Here is a 20,764-nt window from a genome sequence, read left to right as displayed (position 1 = left end):
GAACTTTTTTGAATTTGTGTTGCAGGAAGCAAATTTCTGCTTGAAATAGCTAGCCTTGGCTGTTCTAACTGCCTGTGTATATTGGTTTCTGGCTTCCCTGAAAAGTTGCATATCACGGGGGCTGTTCGATGCTAATGCAGAACGCCATAGGATGTTTTTCTGTTGGTTAAGGGCAGTCAGGTCAGGAGAGAACCAAGGGCTATATCTGTTCCTGGTTCTAAATTTCTTGAATGGGGCATGCTTATTCAAGATGGTGAGGAAGGCATTTTTAAAAAATGACCAGGCATCCTCTACTGACGGGATGAGATCAATATCCTTCCAGGATACCCCGGCCAGGTCGATTAGAAAGGCCTGCTCGCTGAAGTGTTTCAGGGAGCGTTTGACAGTGATGAGTGGAGGTCGTTTGACCGCTGACCCATTACGGATGCAGGCAATGAGGCAGTGATCGCTGAGATCTTGGTTGAAAACAGCAGAGGTGTATTTGGAGGGCAAGTTTGTTAGGATGATATCTATGAGGGTACCCGTGTTTACGGAATTGGGGTGGTACCTGGTAGGTTCATTTATAATTTGTGTGAGATTGAGGGCATCAAGCTTAGATTGTAGGGTGGCTGGGGTGTTGAGCATGTTCAAATTTAGGTCGCCTAGCAGCACGAGCTCTGAAGATAGATGGGGGGCAATCAGTTCACATATAGTGTCCAGAGCACAGCTGGGGGCAGAGGGTGGTCTATAGCAGGCGGCAACGGTGAGAGACTTGTTTTTAGAGAGGTGGATTTTTAAAAGTAGAAGTTCAAATTGTTTGGGAACAGACCTGGATAGTATAACAGAACTCTGCAGGCAGTCTTTGCAGTAGATTGCAACACCGCCCCCTTTGGCCGTTCTATCTTGTCTGAAAATCTTGTAATTGGGGATGAAAATGTCTGAATTTTTGGTGGTCTTTCTAAGCCAGGATTCAGACACGGCTAAAACATCCGGGTTGGCAGAGTGTGCTAAAGCAGTGAACAAAACAAACTTAGGGAGGAGGCTTCTAATGTTAACATGCATGAAGCCAAGGCTATTACGGTTACAGAAGTCATCAAAAGAGAGCGCCTGGGGAATAGGAGTGGAGCCAGGTACTGCAGGGCCTGGATTCACCTCTACATCACCAGAGGAACAGAGGATGAGTAGGATAAGGGTACGGCTAAAAGCTATGAGAATTGGTCGCCTAGAGCTACTAGAGCAGAGAGTAAAAGGAGGTTTCTGGGGGCGATAAAATAGTTTAAAGGAATAATGTACAGACAAAGGTATGGTAGGATGTGAATACAGTGGAGGTAAACCTAGGTATTGAGTGATGATGAGAGACCCATCATGCCCACATCATGTGTTGACGTCACGAGAATAATCAACAGAGGCTTTTGATGTTGTGTGAATGCCCATTGATTTTTCTCTTCAGTTTTTTGTTCGTTCCCAAGGCAGGTTTTGTTGCTATGTACTTGGCTGGAAAATCACCAGTCTCTTTTCCTCGCGGATATCCCTCAGCATACGCACTTTATAGTCTAACGTTTTTCAAAGCCAAACATCCATATGCAAAAGGAAGACTTGAAACCACCCCGTGTTAAGCTGAGGTGAGAACATCTGGATCGTTTAATGAGGACATACGTGTGGTGTCCCAGCAAACCATAATTGGTTTTGTAAAAGTTCCCAGAACATTCGTTAGGTCACGGCAAATGTTCTCATAATACAAAAACTGTCCAGTCGTGTTGATGCTAATAAAATGTCTGTATTAAAACATTCACCTGACGTTGCAAGAACGTTCCTAGAACACATTTCATTTGTTCTTTTAAAGGTATACAAACATTGTATAATCATCAGCATGACTGGACAGTTTTTGTGTTATGAGACCATTTGATGCAGCCTAACAAATGTTCTGAGAACTTTCACAGAACAAATTTTTGGTTTGCTGGGAAAACATTCCCGGTACATTGTGTTATTATTTCCAAACTGAAATGGTCCAACCACACAGACAGCGTGGTGAAGAAGGCGCAGCAGCGCCTCTTCAACCTCAGGAGGCTGAAGAAATTCGGCTTGTCACCAAAAACACTCACAAACTTTTACAGATGCACAATCGAGAGCATCCTGTCGGGCTGTATCACCGCCTGGTACGGCAACTGCTCCGCCCACAAGAGGGTAGTGAGGTCTGCACAACACATCACCGGGGGCAAACTACCTGCCCTCCAGGACACCTACACCACCCGATGTCACAGGAAGGCCAAAAAGATCATCAAGGACAACAACCACCCGAGCCACTGCCTGTTCACCCCGCTATCATCCAAAAGGCGAGGTCAGTACAGGTGCATTAAAGCAGGGACCGAGAGACTGAAAAACAGCTTCTATCTCAAGGCCATCAGACTGTTAAACAGCCACCACTAACATTGAGTGGCTGCTGCCAACATACTGACTCAACTCTAGCCACTTTAATAATGGAAAAATGTGTGTAATAAATATATCACTATCCACTTTAAACAATCCAACTTTATATAATGTTTACATACCCTACATTACTCATCTCATATGTATATACTGTACTCTATACCATCTACTGCATCGTGCCTATGCCGTTCGGCCATCACTCATTCATATATTTTTATGTACATATTCTTATTCATTCCTTTACACTTGTGTGTATAAGGTAATTGTTGTGAAAGGGTTAGGTTAGATTACTTGTTAGATATTACTACATGGTCGGAACTAGAAGTACAAGCATTTTGCTACACTCGCATTAACATCTGCTAACCATGTGTATGTGACAAATACAATTTGATTTGATTTATTACATTACCTGGTAAGCTAATGAGAACATTTGGGGAATGTTCTGTGGTGGTTGTTACAGATGTTGAGCACAACATTTTAGTGAATCTTAGAACATTACAAGGATATTTCATTAAAAAAAGTGTTGAACAAAATCGTTCAGCAAAAAATGGTTTCATCCTAATGATAGATAAAACAAACCCTAACAAAAAAATGCTACTGTTAAAAACATTTGAAATGATTAAAAACCTGTCCTCCAAGAGTGTATGAATCGCTCCCAAACAGCACTTCCTTTCCTCCGTATGAGTTGGTAAAGAAGTGATGGAGGGATGTAGCGATAGAGGGATGAAGGGGGTGTCAGACTCACCTCTGCGGAAATGCGCCGGTTGCCCCTGTTCCTTAGACACACCCCTGTGGGAGACTGCACCTCGTCTGAGCTCGTCCCTGACGCCTGGTCGCTCTCTCCATCAGAACTCATCTTCATGTTCTCATGGACAATGTCTGAGAGAGGGGGAGAGAAGGGGAGGCGGGACAGAGACAGAGAGACCGAGATATTTTTTTTACATGAAGTCAACATTTCAAAAATGTCCTGGATAACTGTACAATCAGTGTTTGATAAGACCAGGGGGCCCATAAACGTATGAGTGAGGTTATTCTTTCCATCGACTCAACTTGATGTCATCCACAGCTGCTGCTGCTGGGGACTATAGCAGCCACTCCCTGATTAGTTTCCACTGTCCTGCCCTCTCTCCTGACTCAAGTGACACTGTGTGTGTTTGTGTGTCCATGCCCGTGTGTGTGTGTGTGTGTGTGTGTGTGTGTGTGTGTGTGTGTGTGTGTGTGTGTGTGTGTGTGTGTGTGTGTCTCACCGAGGCGGCTGCCGTTGCGGGGCATGGCCATGAGAGACCCTAGCCCTCCTCCTCCTCCTATGACACTCTGAGGTCTCCGTAGCGGGGGCTTCTTAAAGGGACCAGTGTACTGGTGCAGGAAGGAGTTAACACTGTGGGCTGAGGGGGGGCGACCATGACCGTTCCTCACCATGGGCTCTGTGGAGGGGGGGTAGAGAGAACTATTTGACAACCAGTTCAGTTCAGTCCAGTACATACTACACAGACACCTTGGCTTTGGGCACCAGCTATCATACTGTAGGTAGGGTCAGGAGGCTACACCTTGTTTTAGTCAGGTCATATGGTCAGACTGAAAAAACAGCTTCTATCTTAAGGCCATCAGAATGTTAAACAGCCATCACTAACATAGAGAGGCTGCTGCTCAACATACAGACTCCACTCACTAGTCACTTGAAATAATGCCACTTTAATAATGTTTACATATCCTACATTACTCTCATTAGTATTTACTGTACTTTATACCATCCATTGCATCTTGCCTATGCCGCACGGCCATCGCGCATCTGTGTACATATATTTGTATGTACATATTCTTATTCCATCTCCTTACATTGTGTGAATAAGGTAGTCGTCGTGAATTTGTTAAGATGACTTGTTAGATATTACTGCACTGCCGGAACTAGAAGCACAAGCATTTCGCTACACTCGCATTAACCATGTGTATGTGACCAATAGCATTTGATTTGACCTGTCAGGGGGATTGATTGTTTTGGCAAAGGAGAAATGCTCCCTAACAGCGATGTAAACAAATTTGTGCCCAAAATGTGTTTTTGTGCGTATGGAATATTTCTGTGATCTTTAAATTTCAGCTCATGAAACATGGGACCAACACTTTACATGTTGTGTTTATATTTTTTGTTCAGTGTATATTGTTTCTCAACAGGGAATCCATGTTCACTTGACAGAACACACAATCTTTTTGCTTAGGTTTTAGACACAATAAACTCAACTGAAAGAGTAGACTAGACAAATGTGTTTCTTGCTAGATTACTAATACACCGCCTTTCCTCAAAGTCCCACCCACAGAGATTGATTGACAGGTCTGAAACTGTACCAACTCTGTGACTCACACACATTCTGCCCCCACACCTGACAATCCCACCCACAGTGATTGATTGACATAACTATTAAAGGGATAGTTCACTCAAATTACAAAATTACCCTAAGCGAACATAGTAGCCCAGCCGATAAAATACATCATTTGAAGAACAAACATCATTGTGGCAATTCATACCTTAGAACTAAAACTGTAAATATGACTTCAATCTCAGGTGATATCTATAGTCCTGGTCATATAGGCCAATAACAATAGGTTAAAGATCAAAGATCGAGGAAGCACATTACATTAGAGAGGAAACAAACGATGTCCATCAACACAACAGATGACCACAAACAAACTCCCTCCCAGAGCTACTAGATAACACACGCACGCGCGCACACATTAAATCTCTTATCCCACTACTACTGCTGTGTGCTGCTGCTGTTATGTTGTTCTGTTACACAATCAGATCAAGGCTAAGATATTAGGATTCATCCCAATGGATGACACCATGGTGGGTTCATCTGATCTCATCTGGCCACTCCATTCTGTCTCCTCTCTCTCTCTCTGAGACTTGTACTGTCCCCACACACTGCAGACTGCCCAACGCAATCCCTCTCCGCACAGAATACACAGGTGCGTACACCATGCTCATGGGCAAACACAATCACACACACAAAAAGTGAACACACACACACACACACAAAACAACATCCTCTGGTAGGACAAAAGGAGAGCGGAGCCAGGGAAAAGGAGAGGGAAGCTGAAGCTGTCGAAGAATTTAAGGAGAGGGGATCTGGGGAAAACCTTAAGAAAGCCAGGAGAGGAATAACGAGATAAAATGGAAGAGGAGGACGCCCGGCTGCTTTCACAGTCCTCCCAAGTCGCTATGGCAATGTCATGGAAAGTCTAGAATGTTCCAGACCCTGAACAGGCGGCACCATAGCAACGTCATGGCAGCCACCGTCAACACCAGGCGCTAGACCATCCCAGGCTTAGAGATAACTAACCAGCTATGTCACCGTATCTTTGTTTTGACGCCTCGCCGGCTACAACCTTCACTGGACTCTCTTCCGGATGTTAAAGAGAAAAAGAATCTGCTGTGTGCAGTGAAACGACACACAGCCAGACATAGTCTTATTCATTGACTTACAGTACATTCGCAAAGTATTCAGACCCCTTCACTTTTCCCACATTGTTACGTCACAGCCTTATTCTAAAATGAATTACTATTATTCATGTTTATCTCATCCCTCTACACACAATACCCCATAATGACAACGCAAAAGCAGGTTTTTAGACAAAGAAAACTGAAATAACTTATTTAATAACTCATTTGCTATGAGACTCAAAATGGATTGATTGCACATGATTTGGAAAGGCACACACCTGTCTATATAAAGGTCCTTTAGTTGACAGTGCATGTCAGAGCAGAAACCAAGCCATGAGGTCAAAGGAATTATCAGTAGAGCTCCGAGACAGGATTGTGTCGAAGCACAGATCTGGGGAAGGGTACCAAAACATTTCTGCAGCATTGAAGGTCCCCAAGATCACGGTGGCCTCCATCATTCTTAAATGGAACAAGATTGGAACCATCAACACTCTTCCTAGAGCTGGCCGCCGGGCCAAACTGAGCAATCGGGGGAGAAGGGCCTTGGTCAGGGAGGTGACCAAGAACCCGATAGCCACTCTGACAGAGCTCCAGAGTTCCTCTGTGGAGATGGGAGAAACTTTCAGAAGGACAAGCATCGCTGCAGCACTCCACCAAATCAGGCCTCGATGGTACAGACGGAAGCCACTCCTCAGTAAATAGCACATGAAGGCCACTTGGAGTTTACCAAACGGCACCTAAAGAACTCTCAGACCATGAGAAACAAGATTCTCTGGTCTGATGAAACCAAGATTGAAGTCTTTGGCCTGAATGCCAAGCATCACGTCTGGAGGAAACCAGGCACCGCTCATCACCTGGTCAATACCATCCCTACAGTGAAGCATGGTGGTGGCAGTATCATACTGTAGCAATGTTTTTCAGCGACAAGGACTGGGAGACTAGTCAGGATGAAGGGAAAGATGAACAGAGCAAAATACTTGATGAAAACCTGCTCCCCATCCAACCTGAAAGAGCTATAGAGGATGTGCAGAGAAGAAATGGGAGAAACTCCCCAAATACAGGTGTGCCAAGCTTATAGTGTCATACCCAAGAAGACTCACGGCTGTAATCACTGCCAAAGGTGCGAGAAAATGTCTGAATATTTGCAAAAAGGCACCCAAAGAACTCTCAGACCATGAGAAACAAGATTCTCTGGTCTGATGAAACCAAGATTGAACTCTTTGGCCTGAATGCCAAGCATCACGTCTGGAGGAAACCAGGCACCGCTCATCACCTGGTCAATACCATCCCTACAGTGAAGCATGGTGGTGGCAGTATCATACTGTAGCAATGTTTTTCAGCGACAAGGACTGGGAGACTAGTCAGGATGAAGGGAAAGATGAACAGAGCAAAATACTTGATGAAAACCTGCTCCCCATCCAACCTGAAAGAGCTATAGAGGATGTGCAGAGAAGAAATGGGAGAAACTCCCCAAATACAGGTGTGCCAAGCTTATAGTGTCATACCCAAGAAGACTCACGGCTGTAATCACTGCCAAAGGTGCGAGAAAATGTCTGAATATTTGCAAAAATGTCTAAAAACCTGTTTTTGCTTTGTCGTTATGGGGTATTGTGTGTAGGCACAGCCAGAAGAGGACTGGCCACCCCTCATAGCCTGGTTCCTCTCTAGGTTTCTTCCTAGGTTCTGGCCTTTCTAGGGAGTTTTTCCTAGCCACCGTGCTTCTACACCTGCATTGCTTGCTGTTTGGGGTTTTAGGCTGGGTTTCTGTACAGCACTTTGAGATATCAGCTGATGTAAGAAGGGCTTTATAAAAATACATTTGATTGATTGATAAGGAGAAAAAACGATTTCATACATTTTAGAATAAGGCTGTAACATAACAAAATGTGGAAAAAGTGAAGGCGTCTGAATACTTTCCAAATGCACTGTACATTACATCCACATAACCACACATTCACACATACACTCTCTCCCTCACGCAATCCCCCCCCCCCCCCCCCCCCACACACACACACACACACCCTCACCGCTGTCTTTGGTGCCGTTCTCCTCTATAGTAATCTGTTCCGCCAGTTCAGACAGAGACTCATCGATGGTCTGACTCCCTCTCAGAGTCTGGGACAGCCTCCTTCTAAACCGCTTCATCTTCTCCATGGAGCTCTCGGGAAGGGGAGGCCTGGGGATGGAGAGAAGAGGGGACAGTCAGTTACACACACACACACCAGGCCTGGGGAGAAAAAGATACCCGACACACCGTTACTGTTAAATGGTCCCACAGTTTATTTTGTTGACTGGAATGTTAACGCAGAGAGAGACGTCGGACACAGAGAGGCAGTGAAGAAAAGCTACGGAGGACACACTCTCAAAGAAAAAGAGGGACGATAAAGTATTAGAATACATATGGCTGGGAGTTCTTCTTGGTCAACCCTGGAATATGATATAAGGCCTTCAAAAAGCGAACCAGAGGGTAAACTGGGTCTTTCTTTGACAATAACTGCCAGTACTACTTGTGCTTGAGAAAGCTGGACAAATAGTGTATCTTGTAATACAAGGGTGCGTGTCAAAAGGTGTGCTCCTTTTGAAAAGCACTCCCTGTGCGAGTGAGGTCTGAGCAGGCCCCGGCATGTTCGTGGGCAGGTCCCCTAATAAATATTGCTTTTAAAGATTTCACGGAGAATATAGCCATCAAACACACGTCAAGCTATACATACTAACTCCATATCTATAGTAAAATGAGTTCATTATAAAAATAATAACCATCAAACTGCCTCAAGATAAATATCCTAGTAATCCCACATCTATACTTAAATGAAGACAAAAAGAAGACATTGTATGATACAAGATTTATAGCTACTGACTGGAGCGAACACAAGAGCCCATCAACACTCGAGGAAACAGGCCTAATTTATGAGTCAGTAATATAGAGCCTAATGAATTTCCCACACTGGAAAAACTTTGTATTGGGAAAGATAATCATTCATGTAGCTCCAGGACGGAACTAATCTAGTGTGAAGACGAACCAAAACATACACACATCATTTAGACCAGTTATACACTGAGTGTACAAAAAAAATTAGGAACACCTGCTCTTTCCATGACATAGACTGAATCCAGGTGAAAGCTATGATCCCTTATTGATGTCACCTGTTAAATCCAATTCAATCAGTGTCGATGAAGGGGAGGAGTCAGGTTAAAGAAGTATTTTTAAGCCTTGAGACATTTGAGACATGGTTTGTGTATGCGTGCCGTTCAGAGGGTGAATGGGAAAGAAAAATCTGTTAAGTGCCTTTGCAACGGGGGTATGGTAGTAGGTGCCTGGCGCACCAGTTTGAGTGTGTCAAGAACTGCAACGCACCAAAGGCCATCCATCCAACTTGACATCTGTGGCAAGCATTGGAGTCAACATGGGCCAGCATCCGTGTGGAACGCTATCGACACCTTGTGGAGTCCATGCCCTGGCGAATTGAGGCTGTTCTGAGGGCAAAAGGGGGTGCAACTCAATATTAGGAAGGTGTTCCTCGTGTTTTGTACACTCAGTGTTTAACAGTCCTGGTAACTCATTTTCAACAGTGGAAAAACATGATTATTATTATATTGGAAGAGATACATGTTTGATTCATAGGGGATGGAATTAATGTGAACTGGAGCGAACAAGAAAGAACCTATCAACATTCAGGGAAAAATACATCATTTTGACATTAGTCAAATAGGCTAATGAATTTCCCACACTGGAAAAACGTGATGTATTTGAAGAGATGGATGGAGTGATGGCACAGTCCATGAACTGTGTTAGCAGATGGTAAAGCAGGGGATTTATGAGAGAATGGAGAACAGGACTAGCATAGGCTGCATCCAGTTCAAGTCACATTGCATCACCATTCTGTCTGTCTGTCTGTCTGTCTGAGAGACAGACAGAGAGACAGACAGACAGACAGAGAGACAGACAGACAGACAGAGACAGACAGAGAGACAGAGAGACAGACAGAGAGGCAGACAGACAGACAGACAGACAGACAGACAGACAGACAGACAGACAGACAGACAGACAGACAGACAGACAGACAGACAGACAGACAGACAGACAGACAGACAGACAGACAGACAGACAACGAGAGAGAAGATGTCAAGTGTATTTGTGTGAGAGAAAGTGAAAGCAAAAGAGGTGGAGGGAAAACAATTGACAGAGAAGGGAGTGAAAAGAAAGGACATGCTGGTGCAAGAGAGGTGAGGGAGAAGTGAATGGGGTTGTTTTTCATCCTGCCGATTCAGATATCTCCCTCCCTGCCAATGCTATCTGACCTTAGTGAGGGGGAGATTACAACACTACTACACTTTTACAGATATGGACATGTGTCTGTTTGTCTGTCTGTACAGGGGATGAGTAATAAGAGACATGAAGCCACATGAGTTAGGCCCTGAAGGTCTGTCTGTCTGACTAACACTCTCCATTACAAGCCTTTGTCTTCCCAAACATCACTCAGGAGCTGGAGAGAGATGTCAAATACAACACGGAGTAAGGCAGGGGGGGGGGGAAACGTTGTTTTGAAGGAAAAAGCAGAGCTATTAAATTAAGCTACCATCTATTCACTGTCTGACACATAGCTCCCCGTTCATTCACTGATCAGGGATAGTCGGTGACGATTCCTGCCCTTCTTTCGCATTCTATTGCTCCATGATTTAGCTCTGACAGCTCTTCCAGAATGTTACAGCCAGCTCCTCCGGTCATGACACAAGGCCATTTTAGGACAGCGGAGATGACATGAGGTAGTCAGTCGGACTCTGGAGTCATCACTGCCAACGGAACAGCTCATAGCCTTCTCATTTCTCACAGTTGAGGGTACAGCTCAGCCTCGGCGCACACTGTGTTCCATGGAGAATGGATGGATGGATGGATGGATGGATGGATGGATGGATGGATGGATGGATGGATGGATGGAAGAATAAATGGCTGGATGAATGAATGAATTTCACCAGAGTAAATTAATGAATTTGACTAGAGTTTTGATGGCAGTTTCTAACCCATCCCGTCCTTGTTCACGTCCCCCCATCCCATTCTGTCCCCTTTCCATGGCTTGGCTCTGTGAACTAGTCTGGAGCCCTGGAAAGTTGGATGTGATCCCTGCTCCCATGAGTAAGTAGGCCGTGCAGAGAACTGGGCTCCAGATCCACTGGGTTAAGGCCAAAGAATTAGACCCATTCAAGCACTAATTCGGATTTGTTGCCGTGGCAACATTCTTTACCCAATGTCTAAATGTAAAGTCCCTGCAGGAGACTAGGATGATATTCTGTCTCTTTTTATCAAACCACCTGGCTTACGACACACACACACACACACACACACACACACACACACACACACACACACACACACTACAGTCTGTGGTCACACACATAGTTAACCATGATTACCCCAGATGGACAAACTGATAATTCCAGCTGTATGCAAAAGTTTTTGCAGTTTGTCTGGCATGGACAGTGGGGATAGGAGGGGTTAGGGGAAAGACTAAGAAGAGCAGGGTAAAGGAGGGAGAGGAGGAAGAAGAGGATGTAAAGCAGAGAGTAGAAGTAGTTTAAGCAGCTCAATAAGACCGGGCCTTATGCGACAAATATGTGGTACGTAAACTTGCCACCAGGCACACAACTATTATTTCACTGTGTCCCTTTCAGGAAATTTATCTTGCATCTCAAACATAACAGCATCGCCACATATAGTGCATGCCGGGCCAATTCCAAGGTAACAGAGTGACGCGGAGACTCACTTTAAAATGTATGACAAGCCAAAACCATTGACTGCAGAGTTTAACAAACCATACACCTATATGCAGAAGTCTACTTTTAACAATTTCCACCGGACATTTTACTAAAACATTAACTTGACGAACAGTGCAGATGCAAAGTTTAGTAACGGAATGACAGTAAAATCTCCCTACGTTTTTTTTTACATGACCACATCTTCCAAAAACACTTACATATCTACTCCGAGTTAAGACTAAAAGATGTCTGCAGAAAGAATGGTGTGTCAGCTATGATATGACCCTTTGAGTTGAAAAAAAATCTATTTTGGTTATTTAACTACAGTAAGTGAAGTGGATTAACACCCGGTAACAGAATGACATCATGGGTCCCTGATCTGTACAATACAGAAATGCATAATTATGAATGTCCGTCTCTTCATGGTGATGCATCCTGAATAGGTACACAAAGGTAGAAAAATCTAATATCCTCTTTTGCATACTGGGGTATTATTCTACACACTGGTTATTATTCTAATGAGCTCCACCCTAAACAAGACCACATTTGGTTGGTCCAGACCAGAACAAATCTGTACCAATCATAGATGTCTATGTTTCACAAGTTTGGACATCACAGTACAGTAGAGTACAGTAGAGAAAAGTATAGTATAGTTCAGTACAGTAGACTACAAAGAAGAAAATAGTATATTTCCATACAGTAGAATACAGTACAGAAAAGTACAGTTCAGTACAGAAAAGTCCAGTATAGTATTATATTGTACTTTACTCATGTGTACTCTACGTTACTGAACTATACACTACTTTTCTGTTCTCTACTGTACTGTGCTGTGCTCTACTGCAACAGTGGTTTGTGACTACTATGACTTCTCGATGTGGCCAACTCAATTGAAGTCATTCTGTTGCTGATTTTTTTGGTAACTCTGTTACCGATGTGGTGGCAGAGCGACGCGTTTTAATCACTTAATAATTCATAATGTAACCCAGGTCAACAAATGGGTTAAAACCACGTGAAATGTGAGTGAAACGACCAACTAGAAAATCAGCCAATCAAAAGTGCACAAATTCTTTAGGTCCCGCCTTCGACAGTTCAATCGTTGCAATCTCGAGCAAGCCTTCTAGAGGAAGCGGCATTTTTATGACAAACTTTCTCCTGGTTGGGAAGTCAGAAAACTGAGCTAAAGTTAGAAATAAAACCTAGACATATCTTCAGAGAAACACTGACAATTGATGGTCCGTTCATCGCATCGTCTTCAGAAGCGGTTGAATGGGTTGATGGACCATTTACTTGGTGAGTTTTATTTTTCATGAATGAAGCCACTGTATTAGCGCTGCGTTAGCAGGCCAATGCTAACTTTTCTATATGTTAGTGAATATAAATTGTGCCATTTATGCTAAGCACATTTTTTGTAGAAGTAAACATACTTTATTGTAACACTACAGATGCATTTCAAATCAAAGTTTATTTGTCACGTTGTTAGGATTTATGTTTATGCACTATAGCCCGCTACCATATTGTTTGAAGATGAATATTGTTTTGTTACACACACACACAAACAATACAGATGTGTGTGTGTGTAGGTGTGCAAAGACTGATCAACATAGTGACAGGCTATACAAGCTGTGGTCAATCTGGAGAGGGGAGGGGTGCATATCTCTAGGCCAACCAGGGACAATACCAAATAAGGAACTGTTTGAGTGTAGAATCGGGGGGAGACACAAGACAGATCTAATCTACGCAACGACCAGATGTGGACAGATGTGAGCACCAAGGGACTGGGACCAGTCCGAGTGCCAGCATAGGCTGAGCAAAGTTTAAACCGCGCTCAGCCTCTACTGTGATAGGCCAACGGACGGGTTGGAACTAAAGCTGTCATACTATAAAAACTGTTGTATGAGCACATTCCAGAGTTCTCTGTTTTACCCTGCACGGTGACACAGTGAACCCGTATATACGAAAATTGCATTTACCATTTATCGCTTGAGTTTAATTAAAATACTTAAAGTATATTCGGTGACTCTGAATCACATTTTGTCCTGATACCAGATTTGAACTGACGCAAATCTCTTTCAACGTGCGCCAAATACAACAGGTGTAGACCTCACAGTGAAATGCTTACTTACTATTATGTGAACAATAGGTAAGTAAAGAAATAAAAACAACAGTAAAAAGACAGTGAAAAATAACAGTAGCGAGGCTGCATACAGGCACCAGTTAGTTGGGCTGATAGTATGTACATGTAGATATGGTTAAAGTGACAATGCATATATGATGAACAGAGAGTAGCAGTAGCGTAAAAGAGGGGTTGGTGGGTGGTGGGACACAATGCAGATAGCCCGGTTAGCCAACGTGCGAGGGCACTGGTTGGTAAGGCCAATTGAGGTAGTGCGTACATGAATGTATAGTTAAAGTGACCATGCATATATGATAAACAGAGAGTTGCCATGCGGTAGTAGAGAGAACAGTCTATGACTGGGGTGACTGGGGTCTTTGACAATTTTTAGGGCCTTCCTCTGACACTGCCTGGTGTAGAGGTCCTGGATGGCAGGCAGCTTAGCCCCAGTGATGTACTGGGCCATACGCACTGCCCTCTGTAGTGCCTTGCAGTCGGAGGCCGAGCAATTGCCGCACCAGGCAGTGATGCAACCAGTCAGGATGCTCTCGATGTTGCAGCTGTAGAACCTTTTGAGGATCTGAGGACCCATGCCAAATCTTTTTAGTTTCCTGAGGGGGAATAGGCTTTGTCATGCCCTCTCCACAACTGTCTTGGTGTGTTTGGACCATGATAGTTTGTTGGTGATGTGGACACCAAGGAACTTGAAACTCTCAACCTGCTCCACTACAGCCCCGTCAATGAGAATGGAGGCGTGCTCGGTCCTCCTTTTCCTGTAGTCCACAACCATCTCCTTAGTCTTGGTTACGTTGAGGGATAGGCTGTTATTCTGGCACCACCTGGCCAGGTCTCTGACCTCCTCCCTATAGGCTGTCTCATCGTTGATCAGGCCTACCACTGTTGTGTCGTTTGCAAACTTAATGATGGTGTTGGAGTCGTGCCTAGTCGTGCAGTCGTGGGTGAACAGGGAGTACAGGAGGGGACTGAGCACGCACCCCTGGGGGGCTCCAGTGTTGAGGATCAGCGTGGCAGATGTGTTGCAGGTGGGAAAGGGCAGTGTGGAGTGCAATAGAGATTGCATCATCTGTAGATCTGTTTGGGCGGTATGCAAATTGGAGTGGGTCTAGGGTTTCTGGGATGATGGTGTTGATGTGAGCCATGACCAGCATTTCAAAGTATTTCATGGCTACAGACGTGAGTGCTACGGGTCTGTAGTCATTTAGGCAGGATACCTTAGTGTTCTTGGGCACAGGGACTATGGTTGTCTGCTTGAAACATGTTTGTATTACAGACTCAATCAGGGACATGTTGAAAATGTCAGTGAAGACACCTGCCAGTTGGTCAGCACATACCCGGAGCACACGTCCTGGTAATCCGTCTGGCCCCGCAGCCTTGTGAATGTTGACCGGTTCAAAGGTCTTACTCACGTCGGCTACAGAGAGCGTGATCACACAGTTGTCCGGAACAGCTGATGCTCTCATGCATGTTTCAGTGTTGCTTGCCTCGAAGTGAGCATAGAAGTGATTTAGCTCGTCTGGTAGGCTCGTGTCACTGGGCAGCTCGCGGCTGTGCTTCCCTTTGTAGTCTGTAATAGTTTGCAAGCCCTGCCACATAAGACGAGCGTCAGAGCCGGTGTAGTATGATTCAATCTTAGCCCTGTATTGACGCTTTGCCTGTTTGAAGTTCGTCGCAGGGCATAGCAGGATTTCTTATAAGCTTCCGGGTTAGAGTCCCGCACCTTGAAAGCGGCGGTTCTACCCTTTAACTGCGAATGTTGCCTGTAATCCATGGCTTCTAGTTGGGGTATGTACGTACAGTCACTGTGGGGACGGTTCAAGTCCGGGCTCTGGCTTGGCCACTCAAGAACAATCAGAGACTTGTCCCGAAGCCACTCCTACGTTGTCTTGGCTGTGTGCTTAGGGTCATTGTCCTGGTGGAAGGTGATCCGTCGCCCTAATCGGAAGTTATGAGCACTCTGGAGCAGGTTTTCATCAAGGATCTGTCTGTACTTTGGCCGCTCATCTTTCCCTCGATCCTGACTAATCTCCCAGTCTCTGCCTCTGAAAAACATCTCCACAGCATGATGCTGCCACCACCATGCTTCACCATAGGGATGGTGCCAGGTTCCTCTAGACGTGACACTTGGCATTCAGATCAAAGAATTCCATCTTGGTTTTATCAGACCAAATAATCTTGTTTCTCATGGTCTGAGAGTCTTTAGGTGCCTTTTGGCAAACTCCAAGCGACTGTCATGTGCCTTTTACCTTATATAGGCAGGTGTGTGCCTTTCCAAATCAGGTCCAATCAATTGAAATTTATCACAGGTGGACTCCAATCAAGTTGTCGGAAATCTCAGGGATGATCAATGGAAACAGGATGCAGCTGAGCTCAATTTCGAGTCTCATAACAAAGGGTCTGAATACATTTTTTTTTATACATTTGCAAAAATGTCTAAAACCCTGTTTTTACTTTGTCATTATGGGGTATTGTATGTAGATTGATGAGGAAAAATAAATATTTAATCAATTTCAGAATAAGGCTGTAACGTAACAAAATGTGGAAAAAGGGAAGGGGTCTGAAAACCAAATGCACTCTAATGTATAAGTTTAATATTTCAGATGTCTCCTATAAAAAAAATAGTCAATGGTGTACAACAAATGTGCAATTTTTATGTTCTTACCTTTCGCTATTGGATAAGTTTTGGCCTGCTTATTCAACATCCAGGGCAGGTTATTGATGGAGTTTGAGTCTTCTTGGAAGGCGAGCGAGAGATCAAGATTTTCAGAAGAAAGAAGACATCTGAAGACATGGGTTGGCAGGTAGCCTAGCAGTTACGAGCATTGGGCCAGTAACCAAAAGGTCGCTGGTTCGAATCCCCAAGCCAACTATGTGAAAAATCTGTCAACGTGTCTGTCAACGTTATCTTGAGCAAGGCAATTGCTCTGGATAAGAGTGTCTGCTAAACAACAAAAAATGTAAACTTTTTTTATTTTTATTATAAAATCTCTTCAAGAGGGCCTTTTCTTGAAGGACACTTAAATACACTATTCTCCACAGCTTTACTGTGTTTGTTGGGACTGATCACCCCCAACTGTGAAATATTGAATCTGTATTCGAATGTCATTTTGTTTTCCGAATTTAACTTTACTGGTGATAATTGATACTATAGAAGGTAGAACTGATTTTACCTGAGGTATTGAAATAGATCCATAGATTATGTGAACACTGAGCTTATTTACTGTGAAATACTATTATTGTGAATTTTATTTTGTTGTTGAGAACTACAATTTGTTTTATTATAAAATAAACATGCCCGGCATTAGCACTATCTCTAAACTTTATATCTCGGTCTCTAGTCTAATCTTTCTATGCTAATCTCATTACTGTTCTTCCCGGATCTAGTCCCAGTGGTCAGTTGCGTTGTTGGTGTTCTATGCAAAGCACATGGTACAATAAACAAAATTGTTATGAATAAAAACCGTAACTAATTGGTAGGTCAACCTTAACTTCTTACTTCTGTGAACTCTCCTTATCTGCAAAACTAAATAGAAATGTTCAACATGATGGTATTTTGATGCATTTATAATACCTTAATACTTTTTCTAGGAGATGTTTTTTTAACAACCCTTTTCCATCCGTGTGACCAGAAATCAAAGCCTTTGTTAATTCCACATTTTTAGGTTGGAAAATGGTTGAAAAATGTAGCAATGATTTAATTTCCCAAACATATAGACTCTTAGCTCTCATTTGACACCAAATTTGATATGCTCCTATAAACTTAACTTAGTGCTCATGGGTCCTTTTACATAGAAATGACTTGCTCCATATAAGCTAGTACATACACTGCATGACCAAAAGTATGTTGACACATGCTCGTCGAACATCTCATTCCAAAATCATGGGCATGAATATTGCCCCCCCCCCAGAGAGACACAGCTCCAGCAATAGCCATGGCCATGACAACACTGTCTGTAACCACCATAGCTGTCTTTGGACAGGCAGGTCCAAGATATGTAAAGACATCCTTTATACTGTGTTCTCCCGCCAATTGACATCTCCGCACAAAACCGCATCCCCCCAAATAAAAAAATGTTCACGATACCATCGTATATCAACGCTGTTTGAACAGGACAACGGGACGATGTCATATCCAGACATCGCCCAACCCAAGTCGGGCATGGTTCTAGTTTCTACATTCATTTTCCATTACATTCACCCCTGATGAAGTAAGCCTACATTGTATAAGATCAATACATGTGTTCATACTGTTACTTACACAGTAGCTAGATAATATATCTCCTCTCTGGTTGTCACCACAATCGGCTACACAATACCAGCGCTGTGTAGCCGGCGCGGTTCTAGGTTCTACATTCTGCTCCATTACTACACGGAACCTGAGGAGTCACTCTGAGAAGGGGATTCCAGATTCCACTAATAAACAAAGCACACAGACTTTGTCTTTGTATTATTATGTTATTACTAAGTACTTAGGCTTAATAGCAAGTAATTACACCAAAGCATCCTAATATGACCAGCTATGCGGACTAATGTTTTTCACCATTTCTGACATTTAATCCTAGTAAAAATTCACTGTCTTAAATCAGTTAGGTCACCACTTTATTTTAAGTATGTGAAATGTCAGAATAATGGTTGAGAGAATGATTTATTTCAGCTTTTATTTCTTTCATCACATTCCCAGTGGGTCAGAAGTTTACATACACTCAATTAGTATTTGGCAGCATTGCCTTTAAATTGTTTAACTTGGGTCAAACGTTTTGGGTAGCCTTCCACAAGCTTCCCACAATAGTTGGGTGAATTTTGTCCCATTCCACCTGACAGAGCTGGTGTAACGGAGTCAGTTTTGTAGGCCTCCTTGCTCTCACACGCTTTTTCAGTTCCTCCCACAAATTTTCCATAGGATTGAGGTCAGGGCTTTGTGATGGCCACTCCAACAGAGGTCGACCAATTATGATTTTTCAACGCTGATACCGATACCGATTTAATGGAGGACCAAAAAAAGCGGATACCGATTAAATCGGCCGATTTTTATATGTATGTAATAATGACAATTACAACAACACTGAATGAACACTTTTATTTGAACTTAATATAATACATCAATAAAATCAATTTAGTCTCAAATAAATAATGAAGCATGTTCAATTTGGTTTAAATAATGCAAAAACAAAGTGTTGGAGAAGAAAGTAAAAGTGCAATATGTGCCATGTAAGAAAGCTAACGTTTAAGTTCCTTGCTCAGAACATGAGAACATATGAAAGCTGGTGGTTCCTTTTTAACATGAGTATTCAGTATAAGAATAATAAGAATTTGTTCTTATCTGACTTGCCTAGTTAAATAAATAAAGGTCAAATATTCCCAGGTAAGAAGTTTTAGGTTGTAGTTATTATAGGACTATTTCTCTCTATACCATTTGTATTTCATATACCTTTGACTATTGGATGTTCTAATAGGTACTTTAGTATTGCCAGCCTAATCTCGGGAGTAGATAGGCTTGAAGTCATAAACAGCGCAATGCTTGAAGCATTGCGAAGAGCTGCTGGCAAACGCAGTAAAGTGCTGTTTGAATGAATGCTTACGAGCCTGCTGCTGCCTACCACCGCCCAGTCAGACTGCTCTATCAAATCATAGACTTAAATATAATAACACACAGAAATACGAGCCTTAGGTAATTAATATGGTCAAATCCGGAAACTATCATTTCGAAAACAAAACGTTTATTCTTTCAGTGAAATACGGAACCGTTCCGTATTTTATCGAACGGGTGGCATCCATAAGTCTAAATATTGCTGTTACATTGCACAACCTTCAATGTTACGTCATAATTACGTAAAATTCTGGCAAATTAGTTTGCAATGAGCCAGGCGGCCCAAACTGTTGCATATACCCTGCGTGCAATGAACGGAAGAGAAGTGACACAATTTCCCTAGTTTAATATTGCCTGCTAACATGAATTTCTTTTAACTAAATATACAGGTTTAAAAAAATATATACTTCTGTGTATTGATTTTGAGAAAGGCATTGATGTTTATGGTTAGGTACACATTGGTGCAACGACAGTGCTTTTTTCGCGAATGGCTTGTTAAATCACCCGTTTGGCGAAGTAGGCTGTGATTCAATGATAAATTAACAGGCACCGCATCGATTATATGCAACGCAGGACAAGCTAGATAAACTAGTAATATCATCAACCATGTGTAGTTAACTAGTGTGAAGATTGATTGTTTTTTATACGATAAGTTTAATGCTAGCTAGCACCTTACCTTGGCTCCTTGCTGCACTCGCATAACAGGTAGTCAGCCTGCCACGCAGTCTCCTCGTGGAGTGCAATGTAATCAGCCATGATCGGTGTCTAAAAATGTAGATTATCGATTGTTATGAGAACTTGAAAATCGGCCCTAAATAATCGGCCCATTCAGATTAAATCGGTCGACCTCTACTCCAATACCTTAACTTTGTTGTCCTTAAGCCATTTTGCCACAACTTTGGAAGTTTGCTTGGAGTCATTGTCCATTTGGAAGACCCATATGCGACCAAGCTTTAACTTCCTGACTGATGTCTTGAGATGTTGCTTCAATATATCCACATAATTTCCCCTCTCATGATGCCATCTATTTTGTGAAGTGCACCATTCCTTCCTGCAGCAAAGCACCCCCACAACATGATGCTGCCACCCCCATGCTTCACGGTTGGGATGGTGTTCTTCGGCTTGCAAGCCTCCCCCTTTTTCCTCCAAACATAACTATGGTCATTATGGCCAAACAGTTCTGTTTTTGTTTCCTCAGACAAGCGGACAATTCTCCAAAAAGTACGATCTTTGTCCCCATGTGCAGTTGCAAACCGTAGTCTGGCTTTTTTATGGTGGGTTTTGGAGCAGTGGCTTCTTCCTTGCTGAACAGCTTTTCAGATTATGTCGATATAGGACTCGTTTTACTGTGGATATAGATACTTTTGTACCTGTTTCCTCCAGCATCTTCACAAGGTCCTTTGCTGTTGTTCTGGGATTGATTTGCACCTTTCGTACCAAAGTACGTTCATCT

General features: G+C 43.1%; 1 protein-coding gene across 2 annotated transcripts in view; it reads right to left on the bottom strand.

The window, feature by feature from the left end:
- Positions 1-20,764, bottom strand: part of LOC139540383 (cyclin-dependent kinase 17-like) — a 53,310-nt gene that overhangs the window by 19,700 nt on the left and 12,846 nt on the right. For both annotated transcript variants that reach the window (XM_071344167.1, XM_071344168.1), the window contains exons 2-4: positions 7,870-8,018; positions 3,654-3,830; positions 3,152-3,285 (exon numbers count right to left, since the gene is read on the bottom strand). In XM_071344167.1, coding sequence (XP_071200268.1) covers positions 3,152-3,285; positions 3,654-3,830; positions 7,870-8,018 — 460 coding nt within the window. The remainder of the gene's footprint in view (positions 1-3,151; positions 3,286-3,653; positions 3,831-7,869; positions 8,019-20,764) is intronic.

This window comes from Salvelinus alpinus, chromosome 15 (assembly GCF_045679555.1).
Source record: "Salvelinus alpinus chromosome 15, SLU_Salpinus.1, whole genome shotgun sequence".
Taxonomy (NCBI): domain Eukaryota; kingdom Metazoa; phylum Chordata; class Actinopteri; order Salmoniformes; family Salmonidae; genus Salvelinus; species Salvelinus alpinus.
This window is presented reverse-complemented; position numbering and strand designations above follow the sequence as displayed.